General features: G+C 36.8%; 1 protein-coding gene across 4 annotated transcripts; it reads left to right on the top strand.

Moving 5' to 3' along the window:
• Nucleotides 1-22: 22 nt before the first annotated feature.
• LOC125229026 (proton-coupled amino acid transporter-like protein pathetic) lies at nucleotides 23-27,845 on the top strand. Of its 4 annotated transcripts, none has more exons than XM_048133786.1 (9): nucleotides 23-759; nucleotides 16,985-17,125; nucleotides 17,431-17,581; nucleotides 21,054-21,175; nucleotides 22,470-22,554; nucleotides 23,054-23,298; nucleotides 24,910-25,122; nucleotides 25,661-25,830; nucleotides 26,865-27,845. In XM_048133786.1, coding segments are annotated over exons 1-9 (1,371 nt in total). In that variant the 5' UTR covers nucleotides 23-757; the 3' UTR covers nucleotides 27,107-27,845. The 4 variants fall into 4 exon arrangements, with proteins under 4 accessions (XP_047989743.1, XP_047989740.1, XP_047989742.1 ...); XM_048133783.1 differs by lacking the exon at nucleotides 23-759 and adding an exon at nucleotides 2,235-2,345; XM_048133785.1 differs by lacking the exon at nucleotides 23-759 and adding an exon at nucleotides 5,749-5,904.

The raw sequence follows: 27,845 nt of genomic DNA, 5'->3' as shown, positions 1-27,845 counted from the left end.
TTTCGTTGTTTATCTTTATCTTAATCCGTCTCGTTCTTCACTCGTCATAATCTTCTTTCGGTATGTTCGCTGTTAAATCGATGGTTTTCGTGTTTTTTCGCGGTCTTAGGTCGATACCAACTTACTTAGAAAACAACTTAGAAATACGAAATAACTAAAAACGATTAAGTCGAAATAAGAAAAAGGCCTACAACTCATTATGGTCAAAGACGATAATGACGCAGCCTAAATTGACGAATGAAGAATGGCTCACGAAAGCAGAATCGGGCAAATTTAGGAACGTGACGAAAAACGAACGAGTCGTATAATCGTAACGAACGACCCAAGAGTATACCGATGTGATTATGATGTTAGATGGAACAGACATGTTATTTTTATAACCTGTGATATAACTTACTCGTACCAGTACGTAATATGAACATGATGAAATTTTAGGGAAATGACTGCGAATTAGGTACTGTCGTTGGCACGGGTTCAAAATCTATCATCATTCCGGTCATTAAGCGACGTTCCTGTTTGCCGTAAATAATTCGTCAAATATTTAAAGTACCTGTTTGGAGTGCCAATGCCAACGCCAATTCATAAATAATTCTTTAGTTATTTCAGTTCACTGACTGTGCTTAAGCTTAAATAACTGAAAACATTGTCGTCTCAGGAAATTAGGAGGAACAGCTGTACAGTGTAATTAATTTTACTAATTCTGAATACTTTCTTTTATGAATAGTAACGCTTGTGTTATGAACAAAATCGAAAAAATATGTAAGTTTGTGTTTATTATTATTTTATTGTGAACCAAATGTGTTTTTTTTTATATTTGCATGATATGAGTATGATATAAGTTATGCACATAATAGGCTAGTTTCCTACTAGTCAAATCAGCTCCTTTTTAAGAACTGTCAAAAGGGTTTGCTAATATGGAATTACTATGAAATACTGAGGAGTGACGTCACGGTCAATTAATTTACTTTATGTCTTTCTCTTTGACTTATTAAATATAAATTATGTTTAAACATAATTCTGTTGTTTTTCTTCTAATTTTGTGGTGCTTTATTTCGTGCACTGCATAAAATATTTTATTTTAAGTATAGGAAACTAGCCTATTATGTGATAAGGCAATTGTTTTTTGACTCTGTGAATAATATTTACAATTAGATGTAACTTTGATTCTTCTGCTAAATTATAAGATTTAGAATAATGAAATACATTTTTATTTTCTTTTTATCACACTCCCACAGTAAATTTTCAATAACACGCAGGCGGAGCGGGAATTATAGAAAATTGTTCTCTCTAGGTAGTTATGAAATTTTTAGTACAGAATTTAACTTTTTACATATTTCTTTTAAAATGTTATAAAAACATTGTAACTCGGGGCGTAAGAATATTGCAAACTCGAGTATGTTAATCGCTCTGCCAATCCTTCGCGACATAACTTATTCTCGTTGGCAATATTCAACTTCGGCCCTATGTTACACATTGTCAATGTACTATTTTCTACGTCCGACGACGATAGTCCCGTTGATATGCAGCCAATCTTTTGGTTACACAGGAGAATAATATCATATGTATTTAGAGCCCCAATAATACTTGTATTGTATAGCTTATGAGCATATGTACCTATTCAATAGATGAGCCAATTTCCACGCGGTCCGATCCGAAACACGTAGACTGCAAATAACGTACAAATTGGGGTACACACCTAGCCCCAAACTAAGCAAAGCTTGAACTATGGGTGCTAAGCGACGATATACTTACTTATATGTATAGCTAAATACATACTTATATACATAGAAAACATCCATGACTCAGGAACAAATATTTGTGCTCGACACACAAATAAATGCCCTTACCGGGATTCGAACCCGGGATCGCGGCTTAGCAGGAAATAAATAAATAAGAAATTAGATTCGTTTTCTAAGTGAATTCATCAATTCTCCTATTCGGTTTTTAAAGTAAAACTAAGGGTACGTTGGTTTTGGAATAATTGTTAAACGTTAGTTTCCTAACTCTTATTCGCCGAATGGTGACTGTCTCCTGACATCAGTAGCATTGGTAAATTATTATGTTTTTATTTTATGCAATTCCAAGCTTGCATAGCCAAATCTCACAGGAAGGCAGCCAAATGCGCATTTCACATCATACAATTTAATGACACAAAATATCGTTTACATAGTAATAAAATATGTATGTACTATTTGAATTCAGACCTATTAGATACTTTTAGTGCAACGAGAGCAGTCAGACTGATATCAACTTTATGCACAAGAACTGTGTTTTAATGCGTACACAATGGGTGAACGACTAAAACAATGGATAACCGAATTAATTGGGCGATTTTACCAAAATTTGTGAGTACAAAAAACCTTTATTAAATGTACCAATTAGATAGTAATTTGACCTTGAATAAAGTCAAATTAACTGCTTTAAAATTGATAAAAGTAGGTGAATGTAGTAATAAAGATGATTTACTACCTGTGGAACTACTGGAAGCAGTGATAAACGCATTTATTGCGTTGTAATTTCCTCGCTGTAGTGAGGGGAAAAGTTTTGTGTTACACTCGGGTGCAAATGTATTTTACTTCTCGTGTGTTAAAAAACTCGCAAGTTCAGGATTCTATTCTTGAACCACTCTCTTCACTCGTGGTTCATACAACATTGCCCCCTTGTATAACAAATAACTATTAAATGAGTATCTTCCAGACTGGGGAACTGTCATAATGGGTTATCATTATCAGCATATACATTGTAACTTTTCCAGCAATTTTAGTATAGCATTGTTACCGTTAAAGAAATACACATATACTTATGTCCAAAACCAACTGGAATATTGAATTAAATTAGGATTAATAACAGTAATGACCCTTAATTAGAAAACATATGTGTAAATTCCTTTATGTCAACCATGCTGCACCGAAATCGCTGGAAAAGTTACGATGTCTGGTTATCAGTTTTGGCGTCACTTATACGTGAAGGTGTGGCCACATACACGGCACTTGTCTTCAGTAGACACAATCATAAGACACAGATGTTAATGATTAATATATTTTTCTAGCACGAACGAAGTGACACTAGTGACTTCCTTCCGATATTTAGTTCATCAATAACTTACATTATACATACATACATACATACATACATACAATCACGCCTGTATCCCATAAAGGGGTAGGCAGAACACATGAAACTACTACAGCTTCAGTGCCACTCTTGGCAAATAAGGGGTTGAAGGAAAACGAAACTGTGACTTACATTATAATATGTCATTAATTATTGCCGTGGCACTGGATCTTGAGTAGTTTCATGTGCTCTGCCTACCCCGTTTAGGGAATATAGGCTCGAATTTAGGTGTATATAACATTAATATTTTATACAAATGTCACATGTTTGAAAATAAATGGACAATAATAATAAAACGAAGCATACTTTAATAGTTTACATAAGTTCTTAGATTAAGTATTCTTCAAGATTTTAGAGGTTTTATTTACCTTATGTAAGGCTATTTTATCGATAAAAGGATAGGCTAGCTTCCTACTAGTAAAATCAGCTTCTTTTTAAGAACTGTCAAAACGATTTGCTAATATGGAAATACTATGAAATACTGAGGAGTGACGTCACCGTCAATTCATTTACTTTATATCTTTCTCTTTGACTTATTAAATAAAAATTATGTTTAAACATAACTACTGTCCATATTATTCTTCCACAGAACTATATTTAGATAGAAGAAACAAGTTCATCTATTTGTATAGGGGCCGAGCGTGTCAAATTTTGTACTGAAGTTGTTTCTTGCCTGTAATTTTAAATATGTCTCAGGCTCTTGATTGTTCATAATTTTTGTGTTGTTGCAATTGAATATCACGTAACGAGGCATTTTTAGGGTTCCGTAGCCAAAATGGCAAAAACGGAACCCTTATAGTTTCGTCATGTCCGTCTGTCCGTCTGTCCGTCTGTCCGTCTGTCCGTCTGTCACAGCCGATTTACTCGGAAACTATAAGTACTACAGTGATGAAATTTGATGGGAATATGTGTTGTATGAACCGCTACAAAATTATGACACTAAATAGTAAAAAAAAAGAATTGGGGGTGGGGCCCCCATACATGTAACTGAGGGATGAAAATTTTTTTTCGATGTACATACCCGTGTGGGGTATCAATGGAAAGGTCTTTTAAAATGATATAAAGTTTTCTAAAAAACATTTTTCTTAAAGTGAACGGTTTTTGAGATATCAGCTCTCAAAGTCGTAAAAAGTATGTCCCCCCCCTCTATTTTTATAACTACGGGGTATAAAATTCTAAAAAAAATAGAGGTGATGCATGCTAATTAACTCTTTCAACGATTTTTGGTTTGATCAAAGTATCTCTTATAGTTTTTGAGATAGGTTGATTTAACTGTAATTTTGGTTAAGTTATTGGTTTATTATATTTGCTGCTACGGAACCCTTTGTGCGCGAGCCCGACTCGCACTTGGCCGGTTTTTTTATGTTTTGATTGACTTCAACTTACAAAAATTGACGCCCGAAAGCTGCAAGCTGCGATTAAAGACGGACAACTCAGTGGATTTCACTGAGTTCATTTGACACGCTAAGTAGATACGTTTGCTTGATCTATGGTATATATGACATCTGTGTATTCTTCTAATTATGTGGTGCTTTATTTCGTGCACTACATAAAATATTTTATTTTAAATATAGGAAACTAGCCTATTATCGATGTTTTTATTTGGTCAAGCACTTACAACTGCCGATACAAGGGGCAAAGGCTCATAGCCTTTCTTCAGCATAACCCTGAACTGAACACTTCGTTACAACAAATGTCACGACCAATGCTGTGCCAACGCATTCCGCTACTGTCTACTTATAAAATTAGACACCGCTGCATAAGACCAGGTATTATAGTAATGCTGAAATTAATTTGGTAGCAATTGTGGCATAATGTCTGTATAGATACATTTTGAATCAAGTCATAAGACCTAGCACAAATATTAATATTTTTACTTTTACATAAGGTTACATAAACATTCATTCTTGTTTCGTTAATCGATATTAATTTTAGTATAGCAGTAAGTAAAGTAAAAAAAGTATTTATTGTAGATACAAAATGAATAGAAATAGAGTTATCTCTGGGTGGCTAGCCGAATGGCACAATCGCTCACGAAATGCTCACGAAACGAAGCGCTAGTAGATATCTATCTCTATCGCGCTTGCGTATTGGCGCGACAGAGCCAGCGGCGTATCGCTTTCGTTTGGCGTCGGAGAAATGCCATTCGGCTACGGGGCCTGGTCTTACAACTAAGGGACAATTATGTAGGTACATTTAGCATTTTAGGCATTATCATTAGGTTTTGCTGGTTCCTACACTAGGCCAAGCTTGTCTGGTAGGTGTCACGCCGATTTTTTTTAAATTTCGGGTTAAGAATATAATATAGAGAGCTTCCTCTATACATTTTATTCTCGTAATAAGTATACTTAAATAATTTAAACGCTATTGGTAAACGAATGCAGATATTTAGTAAATATTAGGTATTTAATATGTTAACTTGGACACCACAAGTTAAAAAGTACTATTTTTCAAAAGGACAAGAATTATTTTCGCAGTTTTTAATTTATATATTTAGGTTATAACTGTTCTTTATGAAAAAGCATATGTAGTTGTTAAGTACGGCTGACTACTTTGTTATAACATTAATGACCTGCGTCGCTAAACACGTGCCAATAAGTGGGCTTAAGGCGATCAAGATTTCCCTGGTGTCGTGAGCGATCATTTAACAGCCCGTGGCGCACCAAACATGCCGCTTGTGCTACACTATGAACTGAAACAACGGACTTAGTGCTATTCATGATAAATATAGAAAGAGTGTTGTGATCCAGCTATGTCGAACAGCTTCAGTATGAAAGAATTCAGTTCCACGTGAGTAAATAGTGCTAATGATTATTTTACCGATATTAAACCGCCACAATATTAAAACGTTGAACAATTAGGTTACCTAACTTTCATTTAGAATATTTATTAGCCATATTAAACATGTAATCACGTTAGTTCAGAACAGAATTTTGAAACCAAAACGTACATCAGTAAATAATTTGTAATTCTCATGAATAATTATTTGATTAGGTATACGCCTTCGGCATCACTCGAGCGTCTCGAATATAAAATGATAAAATGATTGCGATATTTGGCTCGTATTTCAGGAATACGTTATTTTTAGCTACTGAAGACTTATTAAAATCGACAATAGGCAATTATTGACAAGATAGATAGGTGACAATTTATGATCAGTTCACCTAGCTATTGCAGGTAACACACCAATCTTCTACACTCCGTAGCGAACGAAACTAAGCATTAGATGGAGATAGGAGAATTAGAGAGACACTAAGAAGCCTTCGCCACACATAAAGCGTTTTGATAGCGTAGCGTTAGCGGAGCGCAATGATAGCGGTGCGCCGGACGAACGCTGGCGTTCCGGTCGCAATTAGGGTTTGCAATCCGGATATTCGAATATCCGAATTATTCGAATATCCGCCAATATTTTTATCCGAAAATATTCGAATAATCTAAGTGAAATTATCCGGATAAACGGATAATTTCTATAAACATTATTTTTTATTTATAAGTGATATATTTAATAGGTAGACGTCACTTGAACCAATTTCGATCAATTCTTAATACGGATAATGTTATTGCTAACAAGTTAACACCTATTTATCTTCAAAATCAAACTAATATTTACAAAACAAAGAAAGCATTCGTGAACAAGAAGTAAGCAGAATGCCTCACCCCACGCACTCAGTTCTTATCGAATATTCGATTAATTGGATGATTAAAAAAAAAAAACAAAAATGTTCAAGTATTATTTTTTAATATGAAAACGTTACCCCAACCTACTTTCATTACTGCTAATAGCTAACGTGAAGTTATCTGTAAAACCATACTTAATAAGGGAGATTTATACCTAGATTTCCTGGTCCCTTGTTTTTTTGAAATTGAAATTTAGCGCCTCACTCCGAATTTAGCTGTTGTCAGTTCCATGGCAATTTAGTACTCCAGAATTCCCTCCACTTCACTAAGAAATATAAGGCATTTTCCTTTTAAGTCTTTAGTTACATGCATACACAAAAATCGGTCTAATTACTACTTATACTTTGAAATCTTAGCCGATCTACTGATCAGCTTGGAAACTAAAACCCATCAAATCGCTGCCGATCAATTTGAGGCGTTTTGGATTTGAATGTTTAAATAAGTTCGCCTTTGTACCTCCTCCTTCTTCATTCTTTTATATTTTATGTCTGGTAAGTATATTTTATGTTGGTGGTACAGTAAAGAATTTACTTACTTATTTATCACCTCTTCCCTTCCAGTGGTACTTTGGTACCAGCCACTGTGCAACTAAGGTTTAAAATGATCCACACCTGGATAGAAAGTGTCTTCGACTAATTGCTTCTCTTTTTTTGGTTATTCTGTTTTGAACAAGTACCCATATCTTTGCTCATTCCTGTTCTAAGACCCTAACCAGGACGCTTTTGTTTAGAGCCTACGAAAAGAGTTTTCAACTTTTTATATTAAGTATCCGATGGCATTTGGTACGGGCGTAGGCATTTATGCAAATGACTAGTGACTACAGTGGTAGTATCAGCATGGACAATTATGCCACTGTCTTCCAAGCCGAGACATACCCAATAATTACCTGTGTACATAAGAATATAGTTAGACAAACCCAAGGAAAGAATATCTATATACTCAGCGACAGTCAGGCGGCACTCAAAGCCTTCACATCGCCCAGAGTTGACTCTAGACTGGTATTAAACGGCATCCAAGCTCTTAACAAGCTTGGAAGGCAAAACAAGGTGCAACTGGTATGGATACCGGCGTACGAAGGCTTCATTGGCAATGAAAATGCTGATGAACTTGCCAAGGCCAGGCCAGATCTGTAGACAACTTCACAGATCTGAAGGAACCATTAAAACGGCTATGAAAGACCAAGCAAAGGCTAATCACCAAAAAGAGTGGGATGCCCTGCTAGGTCTGAAGCATTCAAAGCTCTTTATGCGGAGGGTTGAATCTGGATGGAGCAAAAAGTTAGGAAAGCTAGGCAAAAGACAACTCCAAATTATAACGGGGGTGTTCACAGGCCATTACGGGCTCAAAGGAATTTTGGCCAAGAAGGGACACGCTGACTGTGTAGTCAGCGTGTCCCATCTTGGCCAAAATTCCTTGTCGCATGTGCGGCGAAGAGGAAGAGACCATCAGACATCTAATGTGTGAATGTCATGCCCTCGCCAGACAAAGAATGAAGAACTTTGGAGCAGGCTACCTTGTACCAAAGGACATCAGAGAGCTACCCATGAGCCTCATCATCCGATACGTGGAGATGGTCGAGAAGCTCCTGAATAGCTGAAGGATCTTAAGATCGAAGGGGTAATTTCACAAAAGATCCCGATGGGTCGAAGTGTATCCGGAAGGGCCCCCGCAGATTTAAGATGAGTATCCGATCCGATCGAGCGGAGGACCGACTCCTATACATTCTCGAAATCATTCAAGGCGCCATCTTTGATTTTTGCCTTTGAAATCCTTCCTACATCCGATATCGGATCGGATAACATGACAACGCTGTATGGTCCTATAACCATCATTATATCCAATGATGTTGTCTCACGTTCCACTCTCAACAAGCCATCCTCTCTACCATCCATTTCCAAGATAAAGGTGTTGTCAGAAAAACTTCTCCTTATACCTTACACCTAACTAATTACTACTACTGTCTTATATCAACAGCTCACTATCTGATTGCAAGATTCTAGTCATAGAACTAAAGATAGAGAGCTAGGTGTGTTTTAATTTCTACAGTTTGCTGATTTACGCAAAAAATAAATAAAATATGTAGGTACATTTCGCATTATGGCGCTCATCTATCTCAGCCGTTATCAATTTCACGCATATACGCACCTGGAACATTAATTTTGTTCCGTTTAATAAATTATCCGAAATTATCCGAATTATTCGAATATTCGAATAATAAAAATGGTATTATCCGAATTATTCGAATATTAAAAACTCGTCGGATAATGCAAACTCTATCGCAATCCGCGCGCATTCCGCTCGCAATCCGCGCTCGTTAGTTCCCGCCGGCGTCCGCTGAGCGCAACGCCAGCGTTCGTCCGGCGCACCGCTATCATTGCACTCCGCTAACGCTCCGCCTACGCTCTCAAAACGCTTTATGTGTGGCGGAGGCTTAAGAGTTTCGTTACCATAGCGCAAACGATCGTCACCTTGGGAAAGCCGGAGCGTAGATGAAAGTATAGACAAGTGGCATTTGTCTGTTTGAATTACACGTTTTCGCAGATCTCAGGAGTTAGGATAAAGAAGTTAAATTATTATTCCTTCTGTACTTTGACTACTGCTCTGGCCTTGTGGATGGTGACCCTGCCTGATAAGTCGCAGTCCTGGGTTCGAATTCCGGTAAGGGCATTTATTTGTATGATGAGCAGTATTTGTATATTATTTATATCGTTTTCTGAGTACCCAAAACACAAGCCTTCTTGAGCTTACCCTGAGAGTTAGGACTCAATTATGTGTAAGAATGTACCATAACGCACTTATTTTATTTTATTCTTGCTTATTACGCTTTGTGATTGTTATACGAGTTCTCATCAAGTGCGCGATTGGTCGCAGCTGTTCAAAGTCTTGAAGTTCAATCTGCGTAGCCGAATGCACAAACGCTCACGATAATATCTCTTTCGTAGCTATCTATCTCTGTCGCTCTTGCGTATTGGCACGACAGAGTTAGACTGCATTTCTGTCGGCGTCTGGCGTCGCAAAAATGCCATTCGGCTAGCAGGCCAGGCCCCGTAGCCGAATGGCATTTCTCCGACGCCAAACGAAAGCGATACGCCGCTGGCTCTGTCGCGCCAATACGCAAGCGCGATAGAGATAGATATCTGCTAGCGCTTCGTTTCGTGAGCGTTTCGTGAGCGATTGTGCCATTCGGCTAGCCACCCTGTTGCGTTAGTCTGCACGCTTGGCTCGTACTCGCATGTCAGTAACACCGCTGTGCTAGCGCCATTCTTGGTGCAAATAAGTATGAGTGCACGCTCATATTGAGCGGGCGTGCAACGTTCATGTCAAGCAATTGAAGCTCATACGAGTATCCTGAGTCGGCGCTGCGTATTAGGGCCTATTTAAACGGTACGAAAACTCGCATACGTTTTATTACATTGTGATATTTGATGGCTGTGCAAAATTGTATGTACCCTCAACAGCGCGCAATGTAACTAAAATCGCATGCGATTTCGCACGCCGTCTAAATCAGGCCTTAGTCTGTACGCACGCTCGCCTGCCCCGCTGCACGCCCCGCCGAACGCTCCGCTTCGAGCGTCCACTCAGGCCTTACACTAAGACGATGGGCCTTTACCACAGTATAATAAAGAGTACTATCGTACAGTATGGCCACTCTCGCTCCCCGCTGAAAGTGCCGCCCACCCGCTCTCGGTTACCTTACAATTACCGCCTGTCAAAAACGCGAACAGTCAACCTGTCATATAATGTCACTCATATAATAAGCATGGTACGCGTTCACCTACACGAGCTTAGAATGTGTGCTAGGAACGCGCCTCTTTCATATATTTGATCGCCAGTGTCCGAAATGTGCCTTTACGATCACTGCTTGGCTTCAAAACGCAAGCTCCGTGTATGCCTGTGGTGTATGCCTACTCAATGCGGACATAATAGGCAAAACAGCTAAAAGACTTCTTCTGTTGTGTGATATCAGATCACTTCTCTTCCTCTCTAGGAGGGACTCCAAGTATTTGTATTCTATTAAGGACCTACTTGATGAACATGTATTTATATACCTTAGATATAATAATTCTCAAAAAGTAAAGTGAAATGCCGTAGTGCGTCACATACCTAGTAGCAATAGTTATTTGTTATACAAGGGGGCAAAGTTGTATTTTAACGCCGAGTGTGGAATTGAAAAACGAGCAAGTGAAAGGATACTGTACTCGTAGTTGAACCACGAGCGAAGCGAGTGGTTCGAGAATAGAATCCTGAACTTGCGAGTTTTTTTACACACGAGAAGTAAAATACATTTGCACCCGAGTGTAACACAAAACTTTTCCCCTCACAACAGGAAACTACAACGCAAAAAATGCGTTTATCACTGCTTCCAGTAGTTCCACAAGTGGTAAATCATCTTTATTACTAGATTCACGTACTTTTATCAATTCTAAAGCAGTTAAATTGACTTTATTCGAGGTCAAATTACTTTACCCACTAGTGAATAAATTGCGTTTTTACCCGCTGGTATTAAGGTAAGGACAAAACACGTGTTTCCGAGCTAGTGAGGGGAAAAATTATTTAACTACACCATAGACGTAACCTAACTTCAATTATGTAGGTACTCACTGCGCTTGTGATTTTACTTTCTAATGTTTTATTACAAATTCCATTAAAATACGCCCACAACGTAGATACTTACATTATTTTGCACTCTTGTGAAACAATCTACTATTCGCTTACCGTCGTTTTGACGTCCAGTTTATATTTTCGCATTATGAATCCGCACCAGAATAAGCGCCGTAATAATATCGGGCGTAATTTGCAAAGATTATGGAGAGCTTATAATATTATTTTATCTAAAGTATTGAATGTACAATTGTATATAATTACGCATTAAATGATGACATGCACATATTGCACATGGTACATAATGATGAGTATGATGACTTTCAATTATAATAGTCATAAAAGGTAAATACCGAACTATTACTTATTTTACAAAATACATTTTTTTCTACAAATAGCAACACTATTTTGTTTACCTTTTTTATGTACCCGTATAGTAACCTCTATATTGTTTATATTTATAATGTCCCACATAACTATCACACAAAAACTATTCGCAGCGCGCGTAGGCGGTAGTCTGACTTGTCTGCTGAAGCGGCGCCAAAATTGAGCAACATTCGTAACTTTTCACGCGTCATTGAAAAACATCGCAACGAATCGATCCATAACGAAATATACTTTTTTTTTACTAACGCCTTAATGATTGAACCGTGCAAAACTGTGCATAAAAATGAGGAAATAAGTTTTCAAGACAGATGGCCCTCTGAAGTTTCAACCTGAAGAAATGAACCACTATGCTTACCAGTGCCGCAAAAAGCACCATTGGTACCTACTGAAAATATCTGGAACACGGTCAAATAAGTCACAAATGCAGATTTAAGGTGCGATCACACCGCTGCTGAGACAAGGGTGACATTGGTGACGACTGACGACTTAGTGACGCCTTTTACGCTGGTCCTTCTAGTAGAGAGTAAAACTTGTAAGGTATGTCACTACGATACCTAGCCGTAACTTTAAAACAGCTGTTGTAAAGCATCTGCAAGCGCGGATCCAGCTTCGTGCCCAGGGGGGGGGGGGGTCACGTGGTAAAGGTCCGGGGCCCCAGGGGGGTCACGTGGTCTACCCCCATGACTCCCCCCCTGGATCCGCGCATGAGCATGTTAAAATCTAATATGCGTCACTGTGATTCCGATGTCTGATTGTACTTATTTTCATGCAAGAGTTATTTAATTGTACTTAATCAAAGAAATATCTACCTCTATTTAGCAGAAGCCAATTCAATTAGACTTTTAATTTTAATGTATTTTGTATATTGCAAAACAGTAGTATTTTTTTATTACTGAATAACAATATAATAACCGTGTCTATACTACTGACTGCCTGCATTGAACGATACGTGCATTGAACCATAAATGGATGCAATTACATACAACAAGAGTACCTAACCTTTAAACATAAACCAAGTATAATCTATGCTTTAAAGTCATTACGTATTAACAATTTTTATGTGATAGTCGCTTAAATAATGTAAATCCTTGTTTGCCTAAAATACTTGGTATTATCGTTACCTACCTACATAATATAATAAGTACATTGTATAGATGGGCTTGGCTGGAAGCAACCAGGGCCAGACTTGATTTTTTTATTAAGTGACCTGTACTCAACCGATTTGGATGAAATTTGGTAGTTTAAGTCTAATTATTATTTATTTTTTACTCGTCAACTAATAGTAGGGGGAAATTAGCTAAAATTACGGCATAATTAATGGAAAGTTTTTTTTAATTGAAATATGGACCTTATAGACCGAAGTTATTTTTCATCAACCCTCCCCACCCCTCCCCCCTCTGCGTCACCCTCTACCCTCCCTTAAAGTGCCGAAAATGCGGTTTTTCTCGATTTCTGACAAAAATGTTGAAGATACAGAAAAAGCGCGTAGGAACAAAGTAATCCTTAATAAATTTACTACAAATCATTCATTAACACTTTGGTTCTAGCACTTATAGTTTTCGCGCGATCCGTCACGAAAGTTGGTCCTTTGCTGCAATTTTCTTTAATGAATGTTAAGTTTTCGCCCAAAATGCTTACGAAATCGTCGAAATTTGTTTGATATGACTAAAATATTGTAACTCATGACTAAAATAAAATTAAGGGGGAAAAATCACTACCATGGGTGGAATTTCCAATATGTCTTGGAATTCCAGTAACTATTTAAGACGTAATATTTTCACGGTAGTAGTCGCTAGGAGTACCATTGATCCATATAGTATATCGATGACTGGGGATGAGCTTTTGGTAGCTGTTGGTAGAGCCCTGGAGTATCAATCCAGAAGCCGTGAGTTCAAGTTCCACCCATGGTAGTGATTTTTCTCCCTGAAATTCATTTTCAGTTTATAATATTTTAGTAATATCAAACAGATTTCGTAAGCAATTTGGGAGAAAACTTAACATTCACTAAAGAAAATTGCAGCAAAGGACCAACTTTCGTGATGGATCACGCGAAAACTATAAGTGTTAGAACCAAAGTGTCAATGAATGATTTGTAGTAAATTTATTAAGAATTACTTTATTAATACACACTTTTTCTGTATCTTCAACGGTTTTGTCAGAAATCGCAAAAAACCACATTTTCGGCTATTTAAGGGGGGAAGAGGGGTGACGCAGAGGGGGGAGGGATGGGGAGGGTTGATGAAAAATAACTTCGGCCTATAATGTACATATCCCAATCAAAAAAAATCTTCCATTAATTATGCCAAAATTTTCATACATAACTTTCCAGAAGCAACGTACTATAAGGTATAATGTATCCATGCGCCCTTTCCCAGATAAAAGAATTACAGTTTACAGAAAAACCCCAAAAAAGATTTTCTTACCCGTTGTAATTGTTTAAAATTTCACCTAGATTTACTTACTAAAATGCTTAAATTTCAAAACATAATCTTTTCTGTATCTCAGAATGCATATTTTTTTTCTATATCCTAAAACTTTATACTAACTTGGTGCTTTTACCCAAGTCTCAAAATACCAAAATTTTAGTGCTAAATTACATACATACCTGTATACGTCATACACTCATGCTTGCATTCCCAAAAGGGGTAGACAAAGCACATGAAACTGTTTAAGGTTCAGTGGCAATTAACAATTTCAGCGGTTGAAAGAATGCAAAACTGTTGCATTGCAGTGACAGGTTGCTCCCATGCTCCCATCTTCTTAAAACAATAGAGAAATGCTACTTATCGCATAGTGACACGTTTAAAAAAAAAAACCGGCCAAGTGCGAGTCGGACTCGCCCACCGAGGGTTCCGTACAAACTTTCTTTCAAACTACCTAGTAAAAATAATCTCATATTTTCATATATAACTCTAATGACTTGACTAGAAGACAAAAGTATAGGCACTAATGAGTATTATAGTGTATAGCGCCATCTCCCGGTCAATTTGCTAACTAATTTGCGCGACCTGGTTTTTCAGGGATAATTCTTTATAATGTTAACCGATTTAAACAGTTTTTACTTTATTGGACAGAAGATGGTTTACGTAACATCTCGTATGATATACATCATTTGAAGTACGATATACATCCGCAAGGGTGGGTAAATTGAAAGTAAAAATCTGAAAAGTTTTTTGTGAATTAAAAAAAAGTATTCAAAATACAAACACGATTATATTTTTCCTGTAATATATAGCATAAAACCAATGTTTATTAAAATTTTCATAATTTTTCGTTGGTAAACTTCGGAGATAAGGGGGGGAACGGTATTTTTTTTTACATTTTCCTTCAAAATTCTTTTTTTTTCCACAACAAAAAAATTATAAAAAATAGCTTATTTACGTTCAATTTGAGCTCTTTCCAACGATACCCCACTTGACCTAGTAACTTGAAATTTACAGTTTGCCCCCTTTCATTTTGGCCATTTTCTACAATTAAAATTAATATATTTAAAAAAATTATACTTTCTATTTGTAGAGGTTTACAATGTTCACAACTATTCCAAATTTCAAGTTGATAGCATTAGTAGTTCTCGAGATATTTAGGAATGTGACAGACGGACAGACAGACGGACAGAGTCGCACCATAAGGGTTCCTGTTGTACCTTTTTGGTACGGAACCCTAACAAAATATTTTTAGAGGGCATCAGCAACTTTAGTAACTTCATACAAAATATCCCCTTCTAAACACTGACAGAGGATACCTACCGGATCGATCGATACCTTGTTTATTTCATTTTGAAATCATTTTCTTTGACTAGTAAGAATAGTTATTTGTTATACAAGGGGGCAAAGTTGTATTTTAACGCCGAGTGTGGAATTGAAAAACGAGCAAGTGAAAGGATTCTATAGTTGAACCACGAGCGAAGCGAGTGGTTCGAGAATAGAATCCTGAACTTGCGAGTTTTTTAACACACGAGAAGTAAAATACATTTGCACCCGAGTGTAACACAAAACTTTTCCCCTCACTATAACGAGGAAACTACAACGCAAAAAAATGCGTTTATCACTGCTTCCAGTGGTTCCACAGGTGGTAAATCATCTTAATTACTAGATTCACCTACTTTTATCAATTTTAAAGCAGTTAATTTGACTTTATTCAAGGTCAAATTACTTTACCCACTAGTGGATAAAATGCGTTTTTACCCGCTGGTATTAAAGGACAAAACACGTGTTTCCGAGCTAGTGAGGGGAAAAATATAATTTTGACAGTTAAGTACCTATTTAAGAGCAGTCGCATAAAAAGCTTATAAACAAGGTCGTGCCGAATCATTATAGGTAGTTCATTACACCGCTATGCTAAGTATCTTGGCATTCTTGGCATTAAGATAACTAAGTGATAATTAAATGTTGACTGGGCTTAGCCTAATTTGTAATTTGATGACTGTAAAACATTTAAAAGGATTGTTTATTTAATTTAAAATACAGAATAATCTTATCTGTCACCAAATGAGTTCCTGGTGTTGTAAATGTTGTAATTAACTACTCCAAAAAATAGACATCAAATTAGCACATTGAAATAAAGCCCAATATCATGGTAACCCATTAATATTTATAATATTAATATTTTAAGACATCCCCGATCCTCCGATTGAATAAGCTCCAGGGTAAGCTCAAGAACGCTTTGTGTTGTGGGAAATCATTACCTACTGATTTGATTACTCAGACAACGATAATACATAATATAATTAAATAAATACATACATAAAAATAGCCATAACTCGGAAATATATATTTGTGCTCATCGCACAAATAAATGCCCTTTCGAACTCAGGATCAACGGCAGACACTAGCACGGCAGAGTCAATATTAGGACAGACCGGTTGTCAAACCTACGAGTATATAGCCAATATGACTAGCGGATGAAAAGAGTTTTGTGTTCGTATACCGTTTACTCATTTAGAACCAAAGTCTTAGAACCGAAATTAAAGGATTTTGTCGGGCATAGGGTATCATGTCATAACTTAAGCGTTATGAAAACAAACAGAGCGAACCCTGTTGAAAATGATGTAATTGAAATGGCATTATATGGATTATCATAATTATGGGTTATAAGATTAATGAAAATTATGTTATGGATTTGGTAATAACCCATAAAAAATTGTACTGAGTCATTAATGATTCCTAAACACTTTTCAACTAACCGCCGGTATTTATGATTTCAGGGCCGTTATAACAGAAAATGGTGTCTTCCCGTCAACAATATCCATCAACACAATCAACACAAAATGTAAAAACAATAATAATGACCCGGAAAAAAATGAATATGATCCATTCCAGAATAGAAAACTACAATATCCTAATTCGTAAGTACATAAATATATTTTAACAATTTTCAGTCGGCGACATATTTTAAGATTTCTAAGTAGCATTCTTTCGAGCTCCGCGTATAGCCGACGGCCCAAAACATTCTCCAGCGTATGTCAGCTCAAACATACAAAAAAATGCATTTCCATATGTTGGCGAATTCACTAGACCCCAGTACGCTACACTATATTCCTTAATCCCAAAAATGGTTTGTAAAAATATACTTAAGACTGAAAAACCAACCAATTTATAAATTTACACTATTCTTTAACAATACATTTTAATGCTGATTTTTTTTTTACAGAGATTTAAGGTCATTTGCAAATTTACTCAAATCGTCTCTAGGGTCCGGTATATTAGCCATGCCAGCTGCTTTTAAGAATTCCGGAACTATTGTAGGGATATTCGGAACCATCATCCTGGGCTACATCTGCACACATTGCGTGTATTTACTGGTAAGGAATAGTCATTCATTCACTCAAACGACTTCTGTTATTAAATATTAAAGAACTAGATGTATCTACTGCATTTATCTCTTTATAATCTTTTTATGCGACTTTTGCATAAATAACCTACTAAAGACTGTATCGCTAAGTATGAAGACAACTTTGAGTAGCCGTATTTATTTGCTATTATATTTTTCTCTTATAACAAGACATGGGCTTAATAAGTCACATAATGAGCATTTTGCACGCATTTTGTCCTAGAAACTCGACGTAAAGCATATGGTTTGGACAGCATTGCTTATTTAATCCTTCCGGGTACCAATTACGATTCCGGACAAATGCTACTAGAAAATTCACAAACTGCGAACAAGACGATACGATTGCGAAAAAATATTGTACGGTGCGAACCTCAACTACACATGATCCACAAAGCAGAATATCTGGACATAGTCTAGCCACTGTTATTTAAAAAAAATAAAGTTTAGGATCTGTGTATGGCGGCCATTTAGAGAATGTGCCATGGCGCTTACGCTAACTCCGACTTTGATGTCGAATTTATCTATCATATAGTGTTTATATCGACCTGGTTTAGGGACTGTTCAAACACCATGAATGTCTATTAGACTTTGGCCTATGGCTAATTTTTTTGATCTGATTCTCTCATCCTGTTTGCATCAATAATTCACGGCAATCCGAAACGTTGCTCAAAAATGCGTTTTTTAGGGTTCCGTAGTCAACTAGGAACCCTTATAGTTTCGCCATGTCTGTCTGTCTGTCCGTCCGTCCGTCCGTCCGTCCGTCCGTCCGTCCGTCCGTCCGTCCGTCCGTCCGTCCGTCCGTCCGTCCGTCCGTCCGTCCGTCCGTCCGTCCGTCCGTCCGTCCGCGGATAATCTCAGTAACCGTTCTAGTGCTAACACTAGAAAGCTGAAATTTGGTACCAATATGTATATCAATCACGCCAACAAAGTGCAAAAATAAAAAATGGAAAAAAATCTTTTATTAGGGTACCCCTCTACATGTAAAGTGGGGGCTGATATTTTTTTTTCATTCCAACCCCATGTGATATATTGTTGGATAGGTATTTAAAAATGAATAGGGGTTTACTAAGATCGTTTTTTGATAATATTAATATTTTCAGAAATAATCGCTCCTAAAGGAAAAAAAAGTGCGTCCCCCCCCCCTCTAACTTTTGAACCATATGTTTAAAAAATATGAAAAAAATCACAAAAGTAGAACTTTATAAAGACTTTCTAGGAAAATTGTTTTGAACTTGATAGGTTCAGTAGTTTTTAAGAAAAATACGGAAAACTACGGAACCCTACACTGAGCGTGGCCAGACACGCTCTTGGCCGGTTTTTAATTACCTATATAAATTCACCGCATTTATTCTGCAAGTGCCCAATTGAACAACCATGAAGAGGACTCTTAAAGAATATGTTTTGGCAGCATATTAACCTTTGTTGAAATCGTACAAAAAGTCATTGGAATATTCTCAAATTAAGCCAGATGGGGGTTGTCCGAAATTTATTTGCTAGACCTTAATAAAAGTACAGTCAGCCAAAAAAGTGGTTTACCACTTTTAGACCGTATGTGTTTAAAACTAGAGTCGAAAAGTGGTAAACGACTTTCTTGTCTGACAGTACCATAAACTCCCTAAAATAAAAATAAAATATCAGACCTTATATCAAATAGTGCTTACCAATCACCTGATTATCTTCGTTCCAAATTTAAATTTGTTTCTCCGCGTCCCGGCACTGATCTCCGAACCACCCGTAGTCTTAAACTTATCGTCCCCCAGCATCGCACAGGCTTCATGTCTAATTCCTTCACTGTGCAGGCGATCCGGCTGTGGAATGATCTTCCGCTCTTCATCAGGCAGGCCCAGAGCAAATTGTCTTTCAAGCGCATGTTACGCAAGCACCTGTTAGAAAAAGTTCAATAGTTGTCCTCATGATGTTTCACAATGGTTACTTTATTTTATATATGTATTTTATGTATATTTATTATATTTAGCATTATTTATGTATGTATATGTAGATATAACTAGTTAGGCAAATTTAGGTATATGTATATAATTCCTTGTTATTTCACTACTTAACTGTTTTATGACCCTGCACCAACATGATCTCTCGGTTTAGCCCATGGTTGACTGGTAGAGAATGCCTGCTAGCATTAAGTCCGCCATTTGTACTTTTTTTAATTGTGCAATAAAGTTTAAATAAATAAATAAATAAATAAATCAATACCTTCAGATCATACTCTCGGAACATAATAATACAAAATTATGCACATGTCGACATTTAGACCAGGTTTTTCTTGTCCTTATACTTAACGATACAGTCCTTAACATAGCTGGGCACCGTTAATCAAATAGTTAACTTCGTTAATCGCTAATCCGTTACTAAAAAAGTTAACTTCGTTAATCGTTAAAGCGATACATTTCGACAAATTTAACGTAAGTTAAAGTTAATCGTTAATCCGTTAACACGTGAAAAAAAATGAACTTTTCTTTAAATATTTAGTTGCATCAGTATCCACTATAACGTATTATATTTCTGTAAAAGGCCGAAGTACAGCTAGCCTATTGAACTCTAGGCTGCACGTGGAAGGCAGTGATCGCCTGAGCTACTGCCAAGAGCTGTGTCAGGAGAGATGCTGGCGGTGACGGGACTGTTGTGGCACTTTGGGCGGTAGAGGCTAGGGAAGCGAATGTGGTCGTAAATAGGGCTCGAATTTGCTGCCCTATCACTACAACAGTCGCCATGGTAAAGCTTAGGATTCACCGAATCAAAGTTAGTAAAAGCAAATCCACGTGAAGAATACTTTTTAGGTAATATTTCGGACTTTTAGCAATCGACATCGGTAAAACCTAGGATTTACCGGCAAATCGTAGGATTTGCCGTACTTCGGGCTTTTATAGTAGCGTTCAGAACTTGTTTTTCGCAGCGCAGATGGCGCCTGTGCCCTACTAAATTAACGATTAACGGACTCTGAGAAATTTAACGGAAGTTAACGAGTCCGTTAACATTTTTTCAAGTTAACTTAAAAGTTAATCCGTTAATCGAAATGTTAACTTCGTTAATTAACGATTAACGGATTAACGAGTTAATGCCCAGCTATGGTCCTTAATAAGAATATGTGGAATATGTTGTTTTCGATTCTTACGTAGATGCACACATGTACATATTTATCCCTACATTGAAGACGTGTTTCAAATTTAAAGATCTTACCTAAGCTATATTACAACGAGTCATTCATTTTAATCAAGGTATATAGTTATAATAAGGTATAAAGGCTGGTTGACTGGTAGAGAATGCCTTAAGGCATTAATTCCGCCACATGTATTTTTTTTTTTCAATTGTGCAATAAAGTTTAAATAAATATATGATTATCCTCTGAAACTCAAAAAAGATACACATATAGTACCTAATTACAATAGTAATTAAAATACACATATAAATAACTATATTCTTATTTCCAGGTCAAAACTTCACAAGACGTCTCAAAAGTAGCGAAGATGCCATCCTTGGGTTATGCAGAAACCGTAGAAGCGGTCTTCGCGACAGGACCAAAGTCTTTTAGAAGACTGTCGAAGGCATCAAGGTAAATTATTTTCGTAATTTTGTTTTGATACGTAGTTGTGGGCAGTTTAAATTAATTATTAATTAAAATGTAGTCTTTATTCCATAAAAGAAAAGCTTCATTCATCAATCTCATCATGCTTGAAGTATCTACCATTTATTAATATACAGATATACTCATATGATATATGATGTATCATCTGAACACTAAAGAATTCTTGATTCAATATTTACTTTGTCATTGACTGAGCATCAACGTAAACAATCACGATATAGCAGAGTGATACGCTGCTACGCTAAGTGGTTATGATTGCTTGTATTTGATTTTCTGAGCATCTAAACTACCGAAATAGCGCTTAATGTTTTTAAATATGTAGTAGGTATATAATAAATTAATAACCTACTATTTAAAAATATTCTCGTGCGTAATCTGTCAATTAACAGATGTTAGTGCATATTATAATAATACAGAATGTACGTATTCTATTACTGGCACAGAATAGGTATATAATAGTGGGTCAGTAAGGGCAGCTACCGTCTAAGAAGATATTCCCTCGATGATTAGCGATTACAATTTTCGAAAGAAAGATATACAATGCGAGAAAAAGGTCATTTTTGACAAGCTTTTTAACCGCCGCCCCAAATCTCAAGGAAGGGGGTTCTCAATTCGTCTAAACTAATAAAATTTTCACATTTTCATACTAGGCCCTATTAGGGATCACGACTACATTAAAAAAATGGCATTCTGTTTAGTCCGTCAGTTAGACCGTCCAAAAATACTGAACACATATTTTTCGCTCTTTCTAATTAATGAAAAAATACAAAAATATAGAGCATAAAAGTTACGGAGTGGGGGCTTGTGACGTCACTTCTAAGTAAAAATTGTACCTAGGCGTGACGTCACGCGAAACTTCAACGCACTGTACCGACGTCATTTTTCTTTTACGAGAAAAAAGAAAAAATACGTGTCTAAAATTCTTTGATAATCTAACTGACGGACTAATTAGTTTTTTTTAGTCGTCTCGCATATTGTTGAGGAACATATTTTTTTGCGGCCTTTCTAATAAAATTGGATCGATTTGGACCTATAAAAATAGGTTTCACAAAAATTTCCTTTTCCTCAATTTCGTGATCTATATCTATGCCCACCACAGGCCCCTATATCCGCCCCTGCTGTGTCTACGTTAATAATCATGAGATCTTTAAGTTTGTCTCTACAAAAGATTATTTAGTAACATATCACATGTTTATACATCTTTAAAAAGTTGGACATTCAATTGATATTGTCAGGAAATGACGTTTCTCTCATGTTACAGGATATTTATAGACTGGGCGATGGCGTTTACCATACTTGGCGCCTGTGCGGTGTACGTCATCCTACTGGTGGAGTCTGTGAAACAGGTATTGGAACCGTGACAAAGTCAATTCCTTAACAAAAATAAACGGACTAATAATACACTACTTCTTTCGTTTATAAGGAAAAAGAAGAGAAAACAAAGCAATTGTATTTTATGTGTTTTTTTTTATCTGGCCAATCATGCAATGTTTGTATGCGTATTCATTTTGCAAGCTATATTTTATGTTGCGTACATGTTCCGATTATAATAATTACAGTAGTAACATAAAAAGACCTACTTGCGCATTTATCCCGAGTGACTAATTAATATAAGTTATGCAACATAATGATACCTACCGATGGTTCATAATTAATCTTACTAGTCAATTTCTTTTTCTCGGACTATCCCAACCTAACCTTATTGTAGGTTTGGTTCTCATTTCACAAAAAAAGACTTACTTAGTTGTTAAATATAGTTCACGCTCTCATTTTTTTTCTCCAGGTTCCTCCCGTAACCACTTCACTTTTGCACGCCTTTGTAACAGGTTTTATTATCTTTTTCAGATGATCGACTTCTTTTTCGAGGACAACAACTTGAACGTGCACATGTATTATCTATTATTCCTCGTACCACTGTTAGCCTTTACTCAAATAAGGAACCTCAAGTACCTGGCTCCGTTCTCCGGTGTCGCAAACGTTCTTCTTATAGCAACATTCCTCATTTGCTCCTACTACATCTGCTCAGACTTCCCAGAACTAAGCTCAAGACCGTTGTCTGTGGATATTGGAAAACTACCGCTATTTATCGGGTAAATTATTTCACCACCTTAATTATATACTTAGGTACATAAAGTGGCATAAATTAAAATTGATGATTGATGATCTACGTTAATCGATAGGAAGAAACTATAGCAGAGAATATATGAAATGTTGGTTCTGTGCCGTCTTTGTAATGCAAAGTAATTGTAATGTTCTGTCCACGATGCTGTATTCTATGACTATGCTAGTTTTGGAACTCGGATGATTTTTATTGTATTTTCTGCTCGTAACAAATTCAGGCAGTTAGGACACCATTTTGGCATTGGCGGACACGTCGTTTATCTATAGGTAATAATTCGATGGCGATTGCATAGTTTTTTTTTTCTTTGAGCTAGACGTCCCATACCGTCGGCTCATTGGCCTCTTAATATTTTATTCAATTAAATTTAATTATCAGCTTGGACACCGATATCAATATCATTACTTACATACCACAAAAATATAACGACTCCAATATTTTTGTCTTGTTACATTCTGCCATTACCATAAATGGGCTGATGCGGTTAGTAAACAATACATTGTATTTTAAAAGAAAAGTACTTAGGTATATTTTACTATTCTACATTGGAAGACACTTAATTAAGTATGATGTTTGAAGCTTTTCTCTAAAAACATATCTACCGCGGACCATAATAAATAACGAACGTTTGTTGACATTTACCGTGACTCAACTTTTTTTTCCTAAAAATAGAAAATATTATGGAGGTTGCTCGGTTAACCCTATGTAGAGAACTAGAAAATCTTATTGCACTTCTTATACATATTCGCCTGATTGCATAAATATGCCTGTTAAATTTAAACAGGCGTTTTTTTCTGTTACGCTATTTGCAGTTCCATACTGACTGAAGTGACTGAGTTCCACAGTAATAAGCTCAAGAAGGTTAATGTAAACTCAATAAAAAAGCTTAATAATAACTAATGATCCATTGGTCGTACATTCAGCCTTACATCACATGAGGTAGATCTAATTTTTATACATATAACAATACTTAGATGAAATAGTGATGTCAAATCCGAGTTTTCTACCTCGAAAGCCCATCGGGTCATTATTAAATACTTGAAAAACCATAACATTTTAGGACTTTTTTTTTCATATTTTACCACCAAAAACTTTTTTAAGGGCAACACCTTGCCAACCAGTTTTCACCTACCCCACACCTTTCGATTTCAAGATGGTGGAGAACCGGATCGATATGGTGCATGTTGGTGAGGTGCACTTTCAATGACATTCTCGTATTCTCTTTTCTTTTTCGTTTCATGTTGTTGAAGGGTATGGGGTGGGTGAAATGATGCAAACCAACTCCTCCTGAAACATACGGTTTCAATGGATCATAAATAAAAAGAAGTAAAAATTTATTGAATCCTTTACCTTCTTATAATAATTATGTATAAAATCAAATTAACAAATCTAAATGATATATCATATGTAATATAATCAATGAATGCATCTTTCAATTAAATATTCGAAATTATAACTAGACTGAAATTGTAATAATCTTAATTTAATTGCTGTTACATAATTTTATTCTATGTCTATGTCTTTGTACATTTTTACAAGTTTTACATTATCCCCCTCTTAACTCATTTTGCGTTTATTTCAGTACAGTGATTTTTGCCATGGAAGGCATCGGCGTAGTGCTGCCGGTTGAGAATACCATGGCCAATCCTCAACACTTCCTGGGTTGCCCGGGAGTCCTCAACATCACAATGACGGTCGTAGTTCTACTGTACATGGTCATGGGTTTTCTGGGCTATGTTAAATACGGAGACGCCTCAAAAGGCAGTATAACGCTAAATCTGCCTACAAGTGAAATGTATGTATCCGTTAATAATGTCATTCATTACTTACTGAAACGTCAATACTCTCTACGAGTACTGCAAACTGCAACCTAACTGAAACGATAACCTGCAGTTCCCATGTACCGGCCCTAAAGCCGTATAGATAACCATTTTTAACCCACGCAAAAACGACGGGGTGTTATAAGTTTGACGTGTCTGTCTGTCTGTTTGTTTGTCCGTCTGTGTGTATGTCTGTCGTGGCATCGTAGCTCCCGAACGATTGAACCGATTTAGATTTAGTTTTTTTGTCTGAAAGCTGAGTTAGTCGGGAGTGTTCTTAGCCATGTTTAATGAAAATCGGTCTACTATGTCGCGGTCGGGGGTTTTTTCCAAATTTTAATTTTGTTAATAACAACTCGATAACCGTAAGAGTTAAGACGCTAGTTTAATTAAAATTTAGGAGGATGATCAATTCATCTAATAATTAAAGCATCAATTTTCTTTTTCTATTAATATTTTTTAAATCGAAAATACCATGTGTATTGTGAAAAATAATGTGTGAATATTTTTCAGCCCAGCGTTAATGGCAAAGAGTTTCATTGTAGTTGCCATCTTCTTCACCTATACTCTTCAATTTTACGTCCCCATGGAAATCGTGTGGCGTAACACTCAAGGATATTTGGCGCAAAACTACCATAACTTGGCGCAAAGCGTCATGCGAGCAGTGTTTGCAACGCTTACGGGTAAGAGCCTATAGTTATTCTCGAATACAGGTGCCGTAGCCGAATGGCATTTCTGCGACGCGAAACGAAAACGAAACGCCGCGAAAGGTAGCCTGGCTCTGTCGCGCCAATACGCAAGAGCGATAGAGATAGATATCTACGAGCGTTTCGTTTCGTGAGCGTTTCGTGAGCGTTTGTGCCATTCGGCTACGTACCCAAGAGACTGTATTGAATAGACTGCTCGTCAACTGAACTTTCCATATTTCTATATCAATTATCTTTATGATACCTTGTTGTACAATTGCTGCACTCAATTGTGAACTGGTACAGATCCTTTGAGGTATAAGCCATTTTACTTCACTTATATGTCATCATCATCCTCCTTGCGTTATACCAGCATTCGCCACGGCTCATGGAAGCCTGGGAACGACTGTGACAACTAATCCCAAGATTTGGCGTATGCACTAGTTTTACGATAGCAACTACCATCTGACCGTCCAACCCAAAGGGCCTACCTAGGCCTTATGTATTTCACTTTTAAGTATTTTTTTTGTACAATAAAAAGTTACCTACTGCAAATTCAGTCCATCTTTATAGGAACAACAATTGTCGGAACCTATACCTGCACCGATAGCATGGTCGCGCGATAAGTAAACGATAAAACATCAGAGTACGTAACCGAATGGCACAAACGCTCACGAAACGAAACGCTCGTAGATATCTATCTCTATCGCTCTTGCGTATTGGCGCGACGGAGCCAGACTACCTTTCGCGGCGTTTCGTTTTCGTTTCGCAGAAATGCCATTCGGCTACGGCACCAGGCCGCCCCTATCGCAGTTACAAATAGTGCGATAAGGACGGCCTGATTGATGTTTTATCATTTATCGCGCGACCATGCTTGCCTGCCTGTTCTAATATAATAATTATCTAACTAAATGTATTGGTCATCGATAATGGTATCAAGATGCTTGTTACCATACCTACTTATAGTATTATCAAGTGGCAAGTAGCACATTTTTGTACTTTAGGGACTAATATTGTTTTTTTTTTTTCAGTGATAGCGGCAGCAACATTGCCTCGACTGGACCAAGTGATCGGCCTGGAAGGAGCATTCTTCTATTCCTTCCTTGGCCTAATCGTTCCATCTTTCATTGACCTGATATTCCACTGGGAGAGAGGGTTAGGCAAATACAACTGGATATTAGTGAAGGATACAGGTCTTATCATATTTGGATGTTTCGTGTTGTTTACTGGAGTTACACAAAGTATTAGAGAAATTGTCAGAACTATTCAGTGATTTGTGGTTGCGTAATTTTATTAATATGTATACATAAGTATGAATAGTCTTAATGAAAGAAAATAAAAGTAATAATAAATATGAGCAGGTTAAGATATAAGAACCTAATAGGTAGGTAGCTAAGTGAATGAATTTAAGGAACATATTTTATCCTAAGGTTCTGAACTAAAAGAACCGCGCTTTTTTATGTGGCATAATTTAAAATAAGCAAGTATAGAATATATTGTCTTCGGTCCGTTTTATTTCATAAGCAAGTATAAGTTTAGTGTGCTACTTTCCTTCCAGTGCTAGTTTTAGACCATTTTACGACATTTGAAAATAAGTAAAACCTCCCCCCCCCCCCCGCTCTCTTCCTCTCCCCCAACACAGTCATGTTCTACTAGAAATGATATTTCTCCAGTGCCATACTTTATTAATAATTAATTTAATTATTTGCTATTGGGTGTGGAGTATGGACAAAAACGAAAGTAAACAGACGGAAACTAGCACAATAATGATACTTAGAGACTCGTCGTAAAGACTTTTGATAATTTTAATATAACAATATATGGCAAATATTTAGAAATACGTATACATTGTAAAATAATTGTCATAAACAAATACCTACAACTACACTAACGCCGTGGCTTGCGTGGGCGACGGTCGCGCGATGGTCGCGCGACGGCGATGCGACGCATACGAAATCAAACCTTATCGACAAGGAAGTATGAGACGCGACGGCGACGGTCGCGCGACCGTC

Source organism: Leguminivora glycinivorella, chromosome 8 (assembly GCF_023078275.1).
Source record: "Leguminivora glycinivorella isolate SPB_JAAS2020 chromosome 8, LegGlyc_1.1, whole genome shotgun sequence".
NCBI lineage: Eukaryota > Metazoa > Arthropoda > Insecta > Lepidoptera > Tortricidae > Leguminivora > Leguminivora glycinivorella.
This window is presented reverse-complemented; position numbering and strand designations above follow the sequence as displayed.

What these genes read in the sequence shown, in the direction of transcription:
- LOC125229026 (XM_048133783.1), top strand. Translation starts at nt 2,287, where the DNA reads ATGGGTGAACGACTAAAACAATGGATAACCGAATTAATTGGGCGATTT. An exon ending in AAACTACCGCTATTTATCGG is followed by an intron (nt 23,299 to 24,909) that starts GTAAATTATTTC and finishes CGTTTATTTCAG; the next exon opens with TACAGTGATTTTTGCCATGG. An exon ending in AATCTGCCTACAAGTGAAAT is followed by an intron (nt 25,123 to 25,660) that starts GTATGTATCCGT and finishes AATATTTTTCAG; the next exon opens with CCCAGCGTTAATGGCAAAGA.